We start from the raw sequence: 13,968 nt of genomic DNA, 5'->3' as shown, positions 1-13,968 counted from the left end.
GCCCCCGGGGAAGGGAATGGTCAGAAAGAAGGCAACCAAAAAGAAGAAAAGCAAAAGGCCTCCCTCCCAAATACGACCAAGAGGAAGAAGAGAAGCGAGAGGCCTTCCTCCCAAATAACCCAGACTCCCCCCCACCCCTGATAATTGATAATTATAATATCAGATAATTGATAATTGAAAGGAAGAAGTTTTGAGGGGTACCTGCACATGTGCAGTCCCAGCCCTGGGGACCCAGACAAATCAATCAGGATTTGGTTTGGGTGGGTGAGGAAGGAAGACGGAAGGGGCAGGGATGGAATTCACAGGATCGGCCAGAAATTCCCACTCAGCCTCTCCGTCTCCGGAACAGGGAAAGGGAGGAGTGAGAGGCCTGGAGACCAGGCAGGGCTGAGTTCTATGTGGGAGGCAGGCAAACCCAAGATTTGACAATGGCTCAGGCATTGGGGCCTCCAGCTGCAGGAGGTCTGGTCTTGCCCAGGATCAAGGACCATTTCCAGTCTCCCTGTAAACATGTCACTGCAGGCTCAAGAGCCCTGACCACAGCCCTGTTCAGAATCCCAGAGCACTGGAATGGACAATTCCCTCAGAACTACATGCGCCACCCCACCCCCATCCCCGTCCCCTCCAACAGCTGGTCTCGGTTAAGAGTCTGATTCCAGCCCAACTCCCCTGGGTGGCCGCTCTGGCAGAGAATGTGGAGGACGGCAGAGACTGAGGCTGCACAACTCCCCGCACACTTCTTCCAGGTTAGGACTTTGGCCCCCTCAGGGGCTGAAGAACCCATCTCCAACACAATCACATACAAAAACCCACACACATATACACATAGGCACACGCATATACACACCCCCACCCTCCAACTTGTACACAGCTGCCAATATAGAGAGGACCACCAACCGCAGTCATAGGCCATCATCCTGATACAAGAAATTTTATTTTCGCTTACGACAGGGTCCATGAGGGCAGCAGGGAAATGGAGGGAAATGAGACGGACTGAGAGTTTGAACTTAGATGTTCCTGGTGCTCTGGAGAAACAAGGCTGAGTGGGGGAGTGAGTGGAGAGAACAATTAGATGGAGTTTCAGGTCCTGGTAGAAGTTGGAGTCGTTCAAAGCTTGGCAGCTGCTGATTCCTAAATCCTGGGTCTGGGTGGGGGTCAATGAGTTAGGAAGCTGGGATCCTAGGTGGCAACTTTTGAATATGAGTGCAAGGTAGAAAATGGGGACCAGGCTTCTGGATGAGGGAGGCAAGCAGGACAGAGCTGGGGGGAGGCTGACAGGTCAGAGAGAGACCCAAATTGGCTCTTTCCAGTCCCGCTCGGAAGCTTTCAGGTCTCGTGGGAGCCTTGACGGCCACGGGGGTGGGAACAACGGCTTCACCCCCAGTTGGGAATCTGGCCAGGCACAGGCTCCCATCGCCCCCACGGAGCTGGTGCCTTTGGGCAGGATGACATCCTCAGAGGGGCTCAGTGCCTGAGGGAAGGGGCAGCTGGGGCCACTGGCGCTCCGTGTGCCTGCGCAGGACAGAGTTGATCCACTGGATGTACTGGGCCACTCGGGTAAAGCCGTCGGGCCAGAAGCCGGAGGCGCAGCCGCCACGGACAAATGAGTCGATACCGTGGACTATCCCATTGCACACCAGCGGGCCTCCAGAATCCCCCTGGGGGAGAGGGAGAGAGACAAAGATCTGTATCAGGCTGATTAGAGGGGGGCGGGCCAAAGGAGAAAGGCCGCCCTAGATGGCGGCCAGAAGAAATTATTTGGTCCCCGGAGTCCCATTTGGGTCCAAGCCAGGTCAAAGGGCACCCACCACAGCCTCGCCTAGGGCAGTTCCACACTTGACTCGCTTTAGCATAGCCCCTCCAGACCTGGTCTGGATTTGTTTGAGGTCAGAAGACCCCAGGTGTTGCTGGAGGTCAAAAAGGTCAGGCTGAGCAAGTCTGTTTTGAGGAAATCCCCACCCTGTCCCCAGACTAGACCTGGACTCCAAAGGTGGAGGAAGAATTACAGTAAGGATAGTAGTGGGCGAGGGACAGGTTAGAGGAGCAGCAATGTTGAGTGGAAAGAGCCCTGGCCTTGGGAGTCAGAGGATCTGGGCTCTAAATTCCAGCTCTGCCACCTGCCTGCTTCACTTCTCTGTGCCTCTGTTTCCTTACTTACAAAATGGGAATTTAATAGGTTTACTTAGTCTGGGGCAACCAATGTCTCTGGTGAGGAATACCAAGAAAGAGAAGGTTGCATAAGGAAGCATAGACTGAGCAACCTAAGGAAAAGCGGGTACTCACGAAGCAAATGCCTGCCCGGCGACTTGGCACCAGGGTGCAGATGATGTTCCGCTGGCATTGGTTGGTTACCACAGTGACGTTGAGCTCCTGAAGAATATGGGCTGCGGGGGCATTATTGCCCCTTCGGCCCCAGCCCATGGCCAGGCACTGGGTCCCACTGCCCACATTCTGGTTCTGCTGTGGGAGCCGGGCCAGCTGGACGTTGGCATTCAGGGTGACTGGGCGGCTCAGCTGCGGGGCGGAGGGGGCCAGGGATGGTGGGGAAGGTCAGAGGCCCCTCTGGTAAGCCGTGATCCACGTGGTTTCTCTCCCCGTGGCCCCTTCTTGGGCCGGACTGGCGCCTCCCACCCCAGGCCCTGCTTCTCCCTCCCACTGCCGTCCTGAGGAAGGAGGTGGGGTGGCCTCATGGTTAGAACCCCCCACCCCCCAGATCGGGCGATGCCCGGAGTTCTGGGTTCCCACCCGAGCTCCCTCCCCTGCATTGCTGCCTTCTGCATTCTGTCCCTCTCTGCCAGTGTCCCAAGCCCCCACTGCTCTATCTTCTCCACCTGCCCCAACCCCTGAACGCCCCCCCAACACTTCTCCCCCGGCCTCCCTCCCCTTTACCTTCACCAACAGAATGTCATTCTGCAGGGTCTGTGGGCTGAAGCCATTCTCAAATATCTGGTCAACAGAGTATGTCTGCCGGGTGGACTCTTGGGCCCTCAGGTTGTGGGCTCCCAGCACCACCCGAACTGACCTGACGTTCCTGGGGGTGGGGAGTCATGGGGAGATTATGGGAGGAGATGGGAGGAGCTGGGAGGAGGGGAACAGACCCTGAGGCCATTGTGGAAGGCTCAGGCTAGCAGGAGGAGGATGGGAGGATAAGGAGAAAGGGGAACCGGATCTGGAGCCAGGAGGGGAAGCCAGTGTCTTCTTACCCTTAGTAGGGGGGACAGAGTTCCTTCCCAACCAGTTCAGCCACTACTGATGCTCGTTTTCTATCTGGCATCCTCTCACCACCTGCCCCGCTCCTCCCCTCTTCCCCTCCATGGGGGTCAGGGGATGTGGGTTGAAGTTCATCCCCTCCCAGCACTCTAGTATCGGAGGGGAAGGCTGGGAAGCGTTGGTGGAGACAATCTGCATCCCTGGCTAATCCCAAACCACCCTCTAACCAATCATTCTCCTGCACCCTCCTCCTCAGCAGCACCCCTGGGAGATGTGGCGGGCAAGCCGAAAAGGGCTGAAAGGCAGGAAAAGATGCCGAGGAGGCTAGCTAGTCTTAGGCAGGCAGAGGGGTTGGGAGGGGCAGGGAACGGGGCAGAGATTCTGCCTTCTTGCCCCCCCCGCCAACCCCTTGCACGGCCGGCCTGCCCTCACCTGCTGTTGATGCAGTGCGCTGCCGTCATCACGAATTGCTGATGGATGAGAGTCCCCCCGCAGAAGTGGCCCCCACGGTTCCGCTGCAGGGAGGCGATGTAGGGGCGCGAGTGGGGAACAGCATCACGGCCCCCAACGATCTTCGAGCCCAGGGTGAGACCTGGCCAGTGTGGGAGAAAGCCGCATGGTTGGGGTGGGGTGGCTGCATCCCCCAGCTTCTCTCTGTCTCTCTCTGTCTCTCGCTCTCTCCCCGAGTTCCTCCACCCCACGGGGATAGACAGACCCACACTCACCCCAGGCTGCAGCCTGCAGGAGGATGGTCACAGTCAGAAAGGGGGTCATGTTGCAAATGGCTCTGGTGACTCCAAGCATCCTCTCGACCCTTGCGCCTCTCCTGCCCTTCCCAGCCTCTCTTATTGAGCCCTCCCGGTGGCCGTTAGTATTTCCCCACTTCCTGAAAGACCCTGGAGCAGCAGCAGGGGGCTTTTTCCACCACTTCCTCCAATTCCTCCAGGTGGAGGCTGGGGAAGAGGAGACTGGGTAGCAGGAAACGGTGGGGGATCCCGGCTCCCCCCGTCCCTCCCCACCCCGAGGCCTGCTGCCACTCCAGAGGGTCCCTGAGAGGTCAACTGCCTCCCAGGGAGGTCAGTGCTTAAACCAATCAATGGTACTTATTGAGCACTTATTTTGTGCAGAGTACTGTACTAAGCACTTGGGAGAGTTCAGTATAAGAGAGTTGGAAGATGTGTTCCTGGCCCACAGGACATTTACAGTCTAAATGAGAAGCTTACAGTCCAGACCCTCCAGGACAGTCAGGTGCTTGTCCTTCCAGGCCATGAAGGCCTGAGGCCAAGACTTTGCATCTATGGGACCTCTAATTCCTGCTGCCCCATTCCCACCTCCACCTTCACTCCCACAGTTCTTGCTCACATCAACCCTGGTTCTATCCAGCTAAGCACTGTTTCCTCTTGTTGGGTCCTCCTGGGGACAAGGAGAAGAAAACTGGTCAGGGTCACCCTTTGTAAAGACCCTCCAGAATGTGGCAGGTGGGGATTGGGCATTCCTTTCTCTAGGCTAAATCTCCAAATTTTTCCTCCCAGGACTCATTTCCCATCCCTTGGGTCATTTGTTTGGGTTGCTCTTCTCAACACTCTCTCTCCACCGGGGCACAGCTGGTTGGTTGACCAGAAGAAGTCACTGAAAGCATTTCCTTAAGAAGTCTTTGATAGCTTATCTGTGACACAGCGGACACTCGGTAATTTTCCACCGTGTGGATTGGCTGAGCTGCCCCAGCTTCTCCCTCTCATTCAATCAATCGTATTTATTGAGCACTTACAGTGTGCAGAGCACTGTACTAAGCACTTGGAAAGTACAATTGGGCAACAGATAGAGACGATTCTACTTCCAGGGCTTTTGGGACCTAACGTGGTCCAGCAACCCAGAGGCAGGACAAAGAGGGGGCATATGAGCCCTCACTGAAGGCTACTCCCCAACAAGTAGCTCTGGTTGAGCTCAAGTGATGGGCTGACTTTCAATTTCTGGATTTTCTGATCATCTGCCCCCTCCTTGACACTGGGAGTTGACTGCCTTTCTGCTGTCCTCTGGAGAAGGAGAAGCAGGGCATGTCTGGATGTTCTTGGCCTCAGCTTATCTCCAACCTTTCCCCCCACCCCTCACCAGCCTCTTGCCAGCCCCACCGTCACCCAACTGACATGACAGACAGAGAACTTGTGCCAGGATCCAGTTCCTCCTTTCCTCTCCTCTGGGAAGGTCCAGGGCAACCGTCATGGCTGGGTGGTGCAAGACCCCCAACAGACACTGGAGGCACACAGGAAGCAGGGGACTGGAGGGAGGTGGGCAAGGGGACTTTGGGCCAGAAGAACCGTTAGGGCTTCAGCAGGAGTCACGAGGGGACCGGATTGGAGCCCAACCTGACCTTTCTCCAGGCCATACTGACCCCTTCCTAACCCACTACTCCTGGGGAGAACCAGCATATCCCACATTGTGGTGTTCAGGGAATTTGACTACAGGGGTCTTCGAGGTAGGGAATGTATCTGTCCTATTGGAATGTATCTGTCCTATTGTAATATTGTACTCTCTCAAGAACTTGGTACAGCACTCTGCACACTGTAAGTGCTCAATAAATACGTTTGACTGACTGAGATAGTGCCAGCAGGCCATTTCCTGGGAAGAAGAAATTGTCAAGTGGAGATCGTAAACTCCTAAACTCCATGAGGGCAGGGATTGTGTCTACCAACTTTAGAGTACCCTCCCAGGCACCTACTACAGTGCTCTGCATACCGTATGTGCTCAATAAATACCACTGATCAATTGATTGATGGAGTTTGGAATCCACTTTAAAGAACAAGCATTGTCCTCATCCTCAAGAAGATCGAAGTCTGGTCTGGGAGATGGGATGGGCATAAACGCTGCCCTCAGGGAAGTTGCAGTTTTGGCCAGCGTGGATCGGCGGAAAGAGCACGGGCTTGGGAGTCAGAGGTCATGGGCTCGAATCCTGGCTCCGTCACTTGTCAGCTGTGTGACTTTGGACAAGTCACTTCACTTCTTGGTGCCTCAGTTGCCTCATCTATAAAATGGAGATTAAGACTGTGAGCCCCACGTGGGACAATCTGATTACTCTGTCTCTCCCCCACTGCTTAGGACAGTGCTTGGCACATAGTAAGCGCTTAACAAATACCATCATTTTAGAGAAGCAGCATGATGGGAGTCAGAAGGTCGTGGGTTCTAATCCCGGCTCTGCCACTTATCTGCTGTGTGACCTTGGGCAAGTCACTTTACTTCTCTGAGCCTCAGTTACCTCATCTGTAAAATGGGGATTGAGACTGGCCCCAAGGGGGACAGGGACTGTGCCTAACCTGATTTGCTTGCATCCACTCCAGAGTTTAGTACAGTGCCTTGCACATAGTAAGCACTTAACAAATACTGTAACTATTATTATTATTGTTACAGGAGATAATGATAATAGTATCTGTAAGCGCTTACTATGTACCAGGCACTGAACTAAGTGCTGGGGTGGATACAAGCAACTTGGGTTGGACACAGTCCCTGTCCCACTTGGGGCTCACAGTATCAATCCCCATTTTACAGATGACGTAACTGAGGCACCGAGAAGTGAAGTGACTCACCCAAGGTCACACAGCAGACAAGTGGCAGAGCTGGGATTAGAACCCATGACCTTCTTACTCCCAGGCCCATGCTCTATCCACTACCACATGCTGCTTCTCATGGAATGAGATGGAATGGGCCCCCCGCCAGTCTCCATTCATCCAGTCAGGAATGGGAATTCATCCATGGGTATAGTGGCAGCAATGAATAGCCCGGGAGGATTGGGGCCCAGAAGAGGCTTCAAGTGAGGATCTTAGAGGGGGTGAAAGCATGCCTCATAATTGACCTAGGTCAGAAAGGGAGAGAAATGAGCAGAGAAAGATGCAGAGAGACAGACACAGAGAGAAGCACTGATGCTCACAGGGAGACAGACCCAGAGAGGCAGAGCTAGAGAGGTGGAAAGAGCTAGAGAGAGAGTGATAGAAAGACTGAGAGAACCATAGACCCAGAGAGAGATGGAAAGACAGATGGAGACAGAGGCAGACAGACAGACAGAGAGGCAAGGATAAGGAGTCCTTTCAATCAGTCAGTTGGGGGTCTGGAGAACGTAGAGGTTCTTTTTGAGCTCTCTAGTCCTGCCTTAGGGCGACTGTGGGAGCCGAGGATTCTGAGAGTCAGAGAGGCTGGGAGAGGGCAGGTCAGATCAGGAGGAATCATCTGAACTCATGGTGGGCAGGGAAAGTGTCTATCAACTCTGTTGTACTCTCCCAAGTGCTTAGTATAGTGCTCTGCACACAGTAAGCGCTCAATAAATACCATTGTTGATGATGGCGATGATGATCTGAGAGTAAAGGAGTAGGGGTTGGGTGTTATGTGTTGGGCATAAAGGGGGAGAAGAGCACATATTATCAAAGTCAAGATGTAATTTATTTTAATAACTGACCCCCTATAGACTGTAAGTTCTTTGTGGGCAGGGAACATGTCTTCCAAGTCTGTTGTATTATGCTTTCCCAAGTGCTTAGTACAGTGCTTTGCACACAGTAAGTGCTCAATAAATATGATTAATTGCTTGATGTGGGCTGTGTTGGGGGGGGGTGGGTGCTGCCCATGGACCTGCAGTCAGATGCTTCAGGGATCACCGAATCATCCAAGTGATCCAAGTGCTTAGTACAGTGCTCTGCACATAGTAAGCACTAAATAAATATGATCATTGTGGGTAGTTAGTCATTCGTATTTATTGAGTTCTTACTGTGTGCAGAGCACTATACTAAGCCCTGGGGAGAGTACAATATAACAATATAACAGACACGTTTCCTGCCCACAACAAACTTACAGTCTAGAGGGGGAGACCGACATTAATATAAATAAAAGAATTACAGATATGTACATAAGTTCTGTGGGGCTGGGAGGGGGAATGAACAAAGGGAGCAAGTCAAGGAGGTGTAGAAGGGAGTGAGAGAAGAGGAAAGGAGGGCTTAGGGAAGGCTGCTTGGAGGAGATGTGCTTTCGATAAGGCTTTGAAGGTGGGGAGGGTGATTGTCAGATATGAAGAGGGAGGGTGTTCCAGGCCAGAGGCAGGTCGTGGTTGAGAGGTCAGCGGCGAGATAGAAGAGATCGAGGTACAGTGAGAAGGTTGGCATTAGAGGGGAAAAGTGTACAGGCTGGGTTGTAGTAGAGATTAGGGAGATGAGGTAGGAGGGGGACAAGGTGATTGAGTGCTTTAAAGCTGATGGTAAGGAGTTTCTGCTTGTTGAGGAAGTGGATGAGCAACCACTGGAGGTTCTTGAGGAGAGGGGAAACATGGCCTAAATGTTTCTGAAGAAAAATGATCCGGGCAGCAGAGTGAAGTATGGACTGGAGTGCGCAGAGACACTAGGCAGGGAGGTCAGCAACGAGGCTGACACAGTAATTAAGGTAGATTAAGATAAATGCTTGGATTAACGTGGTAGTTTGGATGGAGAGGAAAGGGAGAATTTTAGCAGTGTCATGAAGCAATTCTGTTATATTGTACTCTCACAAGTGTTTAGTACAGGCTCTGCACACACTAAGTGCTTGATAAATACAGTTGATTGATTGATCACTGAATAGCAAAAGGCAGTACGCTCACTTGACCCTAGGACCTTCCAGCAGCCTCCCCGTGAAAGAGTGAATATAACACAAGAAGTGTAGAAGACCCAGAACAAAGCCTTGTTGGACACCCACAGTTAGGGACCCAGCGATTGAGACTGAAAAATGGGAGGAGAAGCAGGCTAGTACCATGTCAGCCAAACCAAGACCTGATAGCATTTCAAGGAAAAGAGGGGTGGCCCGTAGTGTCAAAGGCAACTGAAAGGTCAAGGAAGATAAGAACATTTTAGAACCTGTAGGTCTTGGCTATGAAGAGACATTGGTGATTTTGGTGAACACAGCTCGGTGGAACGAAGAGTCAAAATCCAGACTATCATGGGTCAAGAAGAGAGTTGGTGGAGAGGAATTTAAGGCTGCGGCTTTAGACAGCCCTTTCAAGGAGTTTGGACAGGAAAGGGAAGAGGAAGATGGGATGATAGCTGGAGCTCATCAGCCATCTCTAGCACTTATTTATACTGGTTCTTAGTACTTTTGCATATATGTTTATTCAATTGTACTTTCAACTATTTATTTTGACTACTCTATTTGTAAATAGTTTTATGTCTGCTTCCCCCATGTGAGTGTAGTTAATTGTGGTATTTGCTGAGCACTTATTGTGTGCCAAGCACTTATTCATAAACAAGATAATAAGGTCAGACAAAGTCCCATCCCAGATGGGGCTCACAGTTTAAGTGGGTGACAGAAGGGCCTGTTTAGTCCCCACTTTACAGATGAGGAAACCGAGGCACAGGGAAGTGAAGTGACTTGCCCAAGGTCACACAGCAGACAAGTAGCAGAGCAGGTATTAGAAGCCAGGTCCACTGATTTCCGGGCCTGGGCTTAGTACAATACTTAGCACAGTAATTGCTTAACAAATACCATATTTATTATTATTATGGCTCTGTGGCAAGAGCCCGGGCTTTGGAGTCAGAGGTCATGGGTTCGAATCCCGGCTCTGTCACTTGTCAGCTGTGTGACTGTGGACAAGTCACTTCACTTCTCTGTGCCTCAGTTACCTCATCTGTAAAATGGGGATTAAGACTGTGAGCCCCACGTGGGACAACCTGATTCCCCTGTGTCTACCCCAGCTCTTAGAACAGTGCTCTGCACATAGTAAGCGCTTAACAAATACCAACATTAATTAATTAATTATTATTGTTGTTATTATTGAGAATGTTAGAAGGCCAGCCCAGGGGATCAGGAAAGCTAGAGAGAATGGGGTTAAACTTTAGCCCTGGACTATGGGGAATCTAGATTCTTCCTTTTTTAACCAAGTGGCCTAGTGAAAAGAGCTTGGGCCTGGGAGTTAGAGGACCTGGGTTCTAATCCCAGCTCTGCCAGTTGCTTGCTGTGTGACCTTGGGCAAGTCATTGAACTTCTCTGTGCCTCAGTTCTCCTGTTCTCCCTCCTAGACTGTGAGCCCCATATGGGACAGGGACTGTGTCCAAACTAATTAACTTGTACCTACCCCAGCACTTAGAACAGCATTTGACACATAGTAAGCGCTTAACACATGCCATAAAAAAACTTCTCATGTTTGCCTTTCCCTATTTCCAGGCTGGAGGGTTGGAGGAAGCAACAAGTGAAAGGAGTATAAGGAGTGGTGCAGCATCTCTCCCAAGACCACACAGCATTTCAGAGGTAGAATGGGGACTTGAACCAGGGAAGTCTCCTGCCTCCCTGCCTGGAGCTTCCCCAGGTCCCCTTCACTTCCTTTTATTCTTTTCCAGTCCCAACGGACTCTATTACTGATGCAAGACTCCCCCGAGGTCTGTGGGTGATTACTAAACCCAGGGAGAACCTGAGTCTGATTCTGGAAGGAAGACAGCCTCATTGGTGGCCTGTCTCCAGGCCAGTACTGCAGCCTTTCAATCAATCAATGGTACTTACTGAGCATTTACTGTGTGCAGAGCATTGTACGAGGAGTTTGGAAGTGTACAATAAAATAAGATGGTAGACCTCACACTTGCCCTCAAGCTTACAGTCTAAGGGGGAGACAGACTTTAAAATAAATGACAGATAGGGGAAGCAGCAGAATATAAGGATATGTGCACAACTGCTACAGGGTTAGGGGTGGGGTGAGTAGGAAGGTGCTTAGAAAATACAGATCCAAGAACATAAGCCACACAGAAGGAAGGGAGAATAGGTGGAGATGAGAGATTAGTCAGAGAAGGCTTCCAAGGAGGAGCTGGGGTTTTACTAGGGTTTCGAGGATGAGGAGAGCTTTCATTTCCCACATTGTCCTTCTAGTCTCTGCCTCCCAAGAGACCCCTTGCACAAGGTAAACCTCCCACTCCCCTGAACTAAGTTGCTACTCCCCCACCCCACCCCGGAAGAGTGGGTTGGTTGAAAGAGTTAGGGTTGGGGTGGGGAGTAAAGAAGATCCATTTCAAACAGATCCCAGACCTCAGATGGATGGATGCTTTCGATCAATCAATCAATGGCATTTATTGAGTGCTTACTGTGTGCAGGGCTCTTTACTAAGCACTTGGGAGTGTTCAGTAGAGTAGAGTTGGTGGAAACGATCCCTGCCCTCAAGGAGCTTACAGTCTAGTGGAGGAGACAGGCATTGAAATAAATTACAGATAGGGGAAATGGAAGAATATAAGGATAGGACCATAAGTGATGTGGGGATGGGGGTAACAAAATGCTTAGAACGTACAGATCCAAACAAGTGCTTAAATGATGTGGAAGGCAGAGCGAATAGGGTGGGGAAATGAGAAGTTAGTCAGGGAAGGCTTCTTGGAGGAGATGTGATTTTAATAGTTTTGACGATGGGGAAAATCATGATCTGTTGGATGTGAAGGGGGAGGGAGTTTCGGACCGGAGGGAGGATGTGGGCAAGGGGTCTTTGGTGGGATAGAGGTGATGGAGATACAATAAGTAGTTATGCATTAGCAGAGCAAAATGTGCATACCAGGTTGCAGTAGGAGATCAGTGAGGTAAGGTTATAAGAGGGGGAGAACTGATTAAATGCCTTCAAGCCTATGGTAGGGAGTTACTCTTTGATATGGAGATGATGAACAACTACTGGAGGTTCTTGAGGAGTGGGGAAACATGGACTGAATTCTTTTTAGAAAATGATTTGGGCAGCAGAGTGAAGTACGGATTGGAGTGGGGAGAAACTGGAGGCAGGGAGGTCAGTGAGGTGTTTTTTTTGTTTTGTTTTTTAATGGCATTTGTTAAGTACTTACTATGTGCCGGGCACCATATTAAACGCTGGAGTAGATACAAGTTAATCAGGTTGGACACAGTGCACTTCCCACATGGGACTCACAGACTTAATCCCCATTTTTCAGATGAGGTAACTGAGGCACAGACAAGTTAAGCGACTTGCCCAAGGACACAAAGCAGACAAGTGGCAGACCCAAGATTAGAACCAGAGTCCTTCTGACTCCCAGGCCTGTGCTCTATCCATTAGGCCATGCTGCTTCTCTAATGCAGTAGTTGATGCAATAATTGAGGCAGGATATAACTGCCTGGATCAGCGTGACAGCAGTTTGGATGGAGCAGCATGGTGTAGTGGATACAGCATGGGTCTGAGAGTCAGCAAGTCATGGGTTCTAATCCCGGCTCCGCCACTTGTGTACTGTGTGATCTTAGGCAAGTCACTTCACTTCTCTGTGCCTCAGTCACCACCTCTGGAAAATGGGGATTGAGACTGTGAGCCCCAAGTGGGACAAGGGACTGTGTCCCACCCGATTTGCTTGTATCCACCCCAGTGCTAAGTACAGTGCCTGGCACCTATTAAGTACTTCGCAAATATCATAATTAGCAATTTTATAGTAGAGAGGAAGGGGTGGATTCTAGAGATACTGTAAAGTTAGAATCAACAGTATCTCTCTCAGGATCACATCTGGAGAGTTTCCAGTACTCTACCAGTCACAACTGCAGGAGGGAGAGTCAAGCAGAGGCCTACCCATTCCATTTCTAGCTTGGCCAGTGGCTAGCAAGTGGAAGGCAATCTGCTACAAGTCAAAACTCACCCATGCTGGGCAGCAGTGACATGGGAGAGAGTCAAGGGCAGAGACTCAAGTTTACTGTGTGGAAGAAGGCAATGGTAAACCACTTCCATAGTTATACTAAGAAAACTCTATGGACACACTACCAGAACGATTGCAGGTGGAAAATGGGGCATTCTGGGAGAGATGTGTCCATGGAGTCACTATGGGTCAGAGACAACTCGACAGCACAAGAACCAACGGTATTTGGTGACAGATTGAATATGTGGGTTGAATGAGAAAAATGAGCTGAAGATGATGCTAAGGTTACAGTCTTGGGAGACAGGGAGGAAGGTGGCATGGTCCACAGTGATGGGAAAGAATAATAATTGAGGTATTTAAGTGCTTATGATGTGCCAAACAGGAGGGTAGATACAAGATAAGCAGGTCCCACAGGGGTCTCACAGTCTAAGTAGGAGGGGGTACAGATATTGAATCTCCATTTTGCAGTTGAGGGAACTGAGGCACAGAGAAGTTCAGTGACTTGTGCAAGCAATTGACAGAGCTGGGATTAGAACCCAGGTCCTCTGACTCCCTGGCCTGGGCTCTTTCCACTAGGCCATGCTGCTTGTTGTGGGAGGAGAGGGTTTGGGTGGGAAGATGAAGAGTTCTGTTTTGGACATATTAAGTTTGAGTTGTTGGCAGGACATCCAAGCAGAGTTGTTCTGAAGGCAGTAGGAAATGCTAGACAACAGAGAAGGAGAGAGGTCAGGGCTGGAGAGGTAAATTTGGGAGTCATCAGCATAGTGATGGTAGTTGAGACATGGGAGCAAATGAATTCTCTAAGGGAGTGGGTGTAGATGGAAAATAGAAGGGGACCCGGGGGACCCAGCTGCCTTGAGGGACTCCCACAGTTAGAGAGTGGGAGGCAGAGGAGGAGCCAGAAAAAGAGATTGAAAAGAGGTCATCAGAGAGCTAGGAGGAGAACTAGGAGAGAACAGTGTCTGCGAAGCCAAGGACAGAAAGTATTTCCAGAAGAAAAGATGGTACACCATGTTGCAGGCAGTTAAGAGGTCAAGGAGAATTCAGATGTAGAAGCCATTGGATTGGGCAAGAAGGTGACCTTTCCAATATCCTGGCTAGGTATCAACAGCACTGAGTGGACCCCTTCCGTGTGCAGAGTACTGTATCAGGAGACGGTTGTGTACTGAGA

At 50.7% G+C, this 13,968-nt stretch overlaps 1 protein-coding gene and 1 non-coding gene across 3 annotated transcripts; one reads left to right on the top strand and one right to left on the bottom strand.

Annotated features, from left to right (window-relative positions):
• Positions 1-905: 905 nt before the first annotated feature.
• LOC791113 (neutrophil elastase) lies at positions 906-6,175 on the bottom strand. Of its 2 annotated transcripts, NM_001127623.1 has the most exon segments (11): positions 911-1,658; positions 2,284-2,388; positions 2,391-2,401; positions 2,404-2,407; positions 2,410-2,514; positions 2,890-3,031; positions 3,643-3,743; positions 3,745-3,754; positions 3,756-3,771; positions 3,773-3,802; positions 3,936-4,011. In NM_001127623.1, coding segments are annotated over 11 exon segments (777 nt in total). In that variant the 5' UTR covers positions 3,985-4,011; the 3' UTR covers positions 911-1,454.
• Positions 6,176-12,652: 6,477 nt separating this feature from the next.
• LOC114806837 lies at positions 12,653-12,790 on the top strand. The gene has a single exon (XR_003754895.1). It is a non-coding gene; the product is annotated as a small nucleolar RNA SNORA7 (small nucleolar RNA).
• The last annotated feature ends 1,178 nt before the right edge of the window (positions 12,791-13,968 follow it).

Source organism: Ornithorhynchus anatinus, chromosome X1, assembly GCF_004115215.2.
Source record: "Ornithorhynchus anatinus isolate Pmale09 chromosome X1, mOrnAna1.pri.v4, whole genome shotgun sequence".
Lineage (NCBI taxonomy): Eukaryota > Metazoa > Chordata > Mammalia > Monotremata > Ornithorhynchidae > Ornithorhynchus > Ornithorhynchus anatinus.
This window is presented reverse-complemented; position numbering and strand designations above follow the sequence as displayed.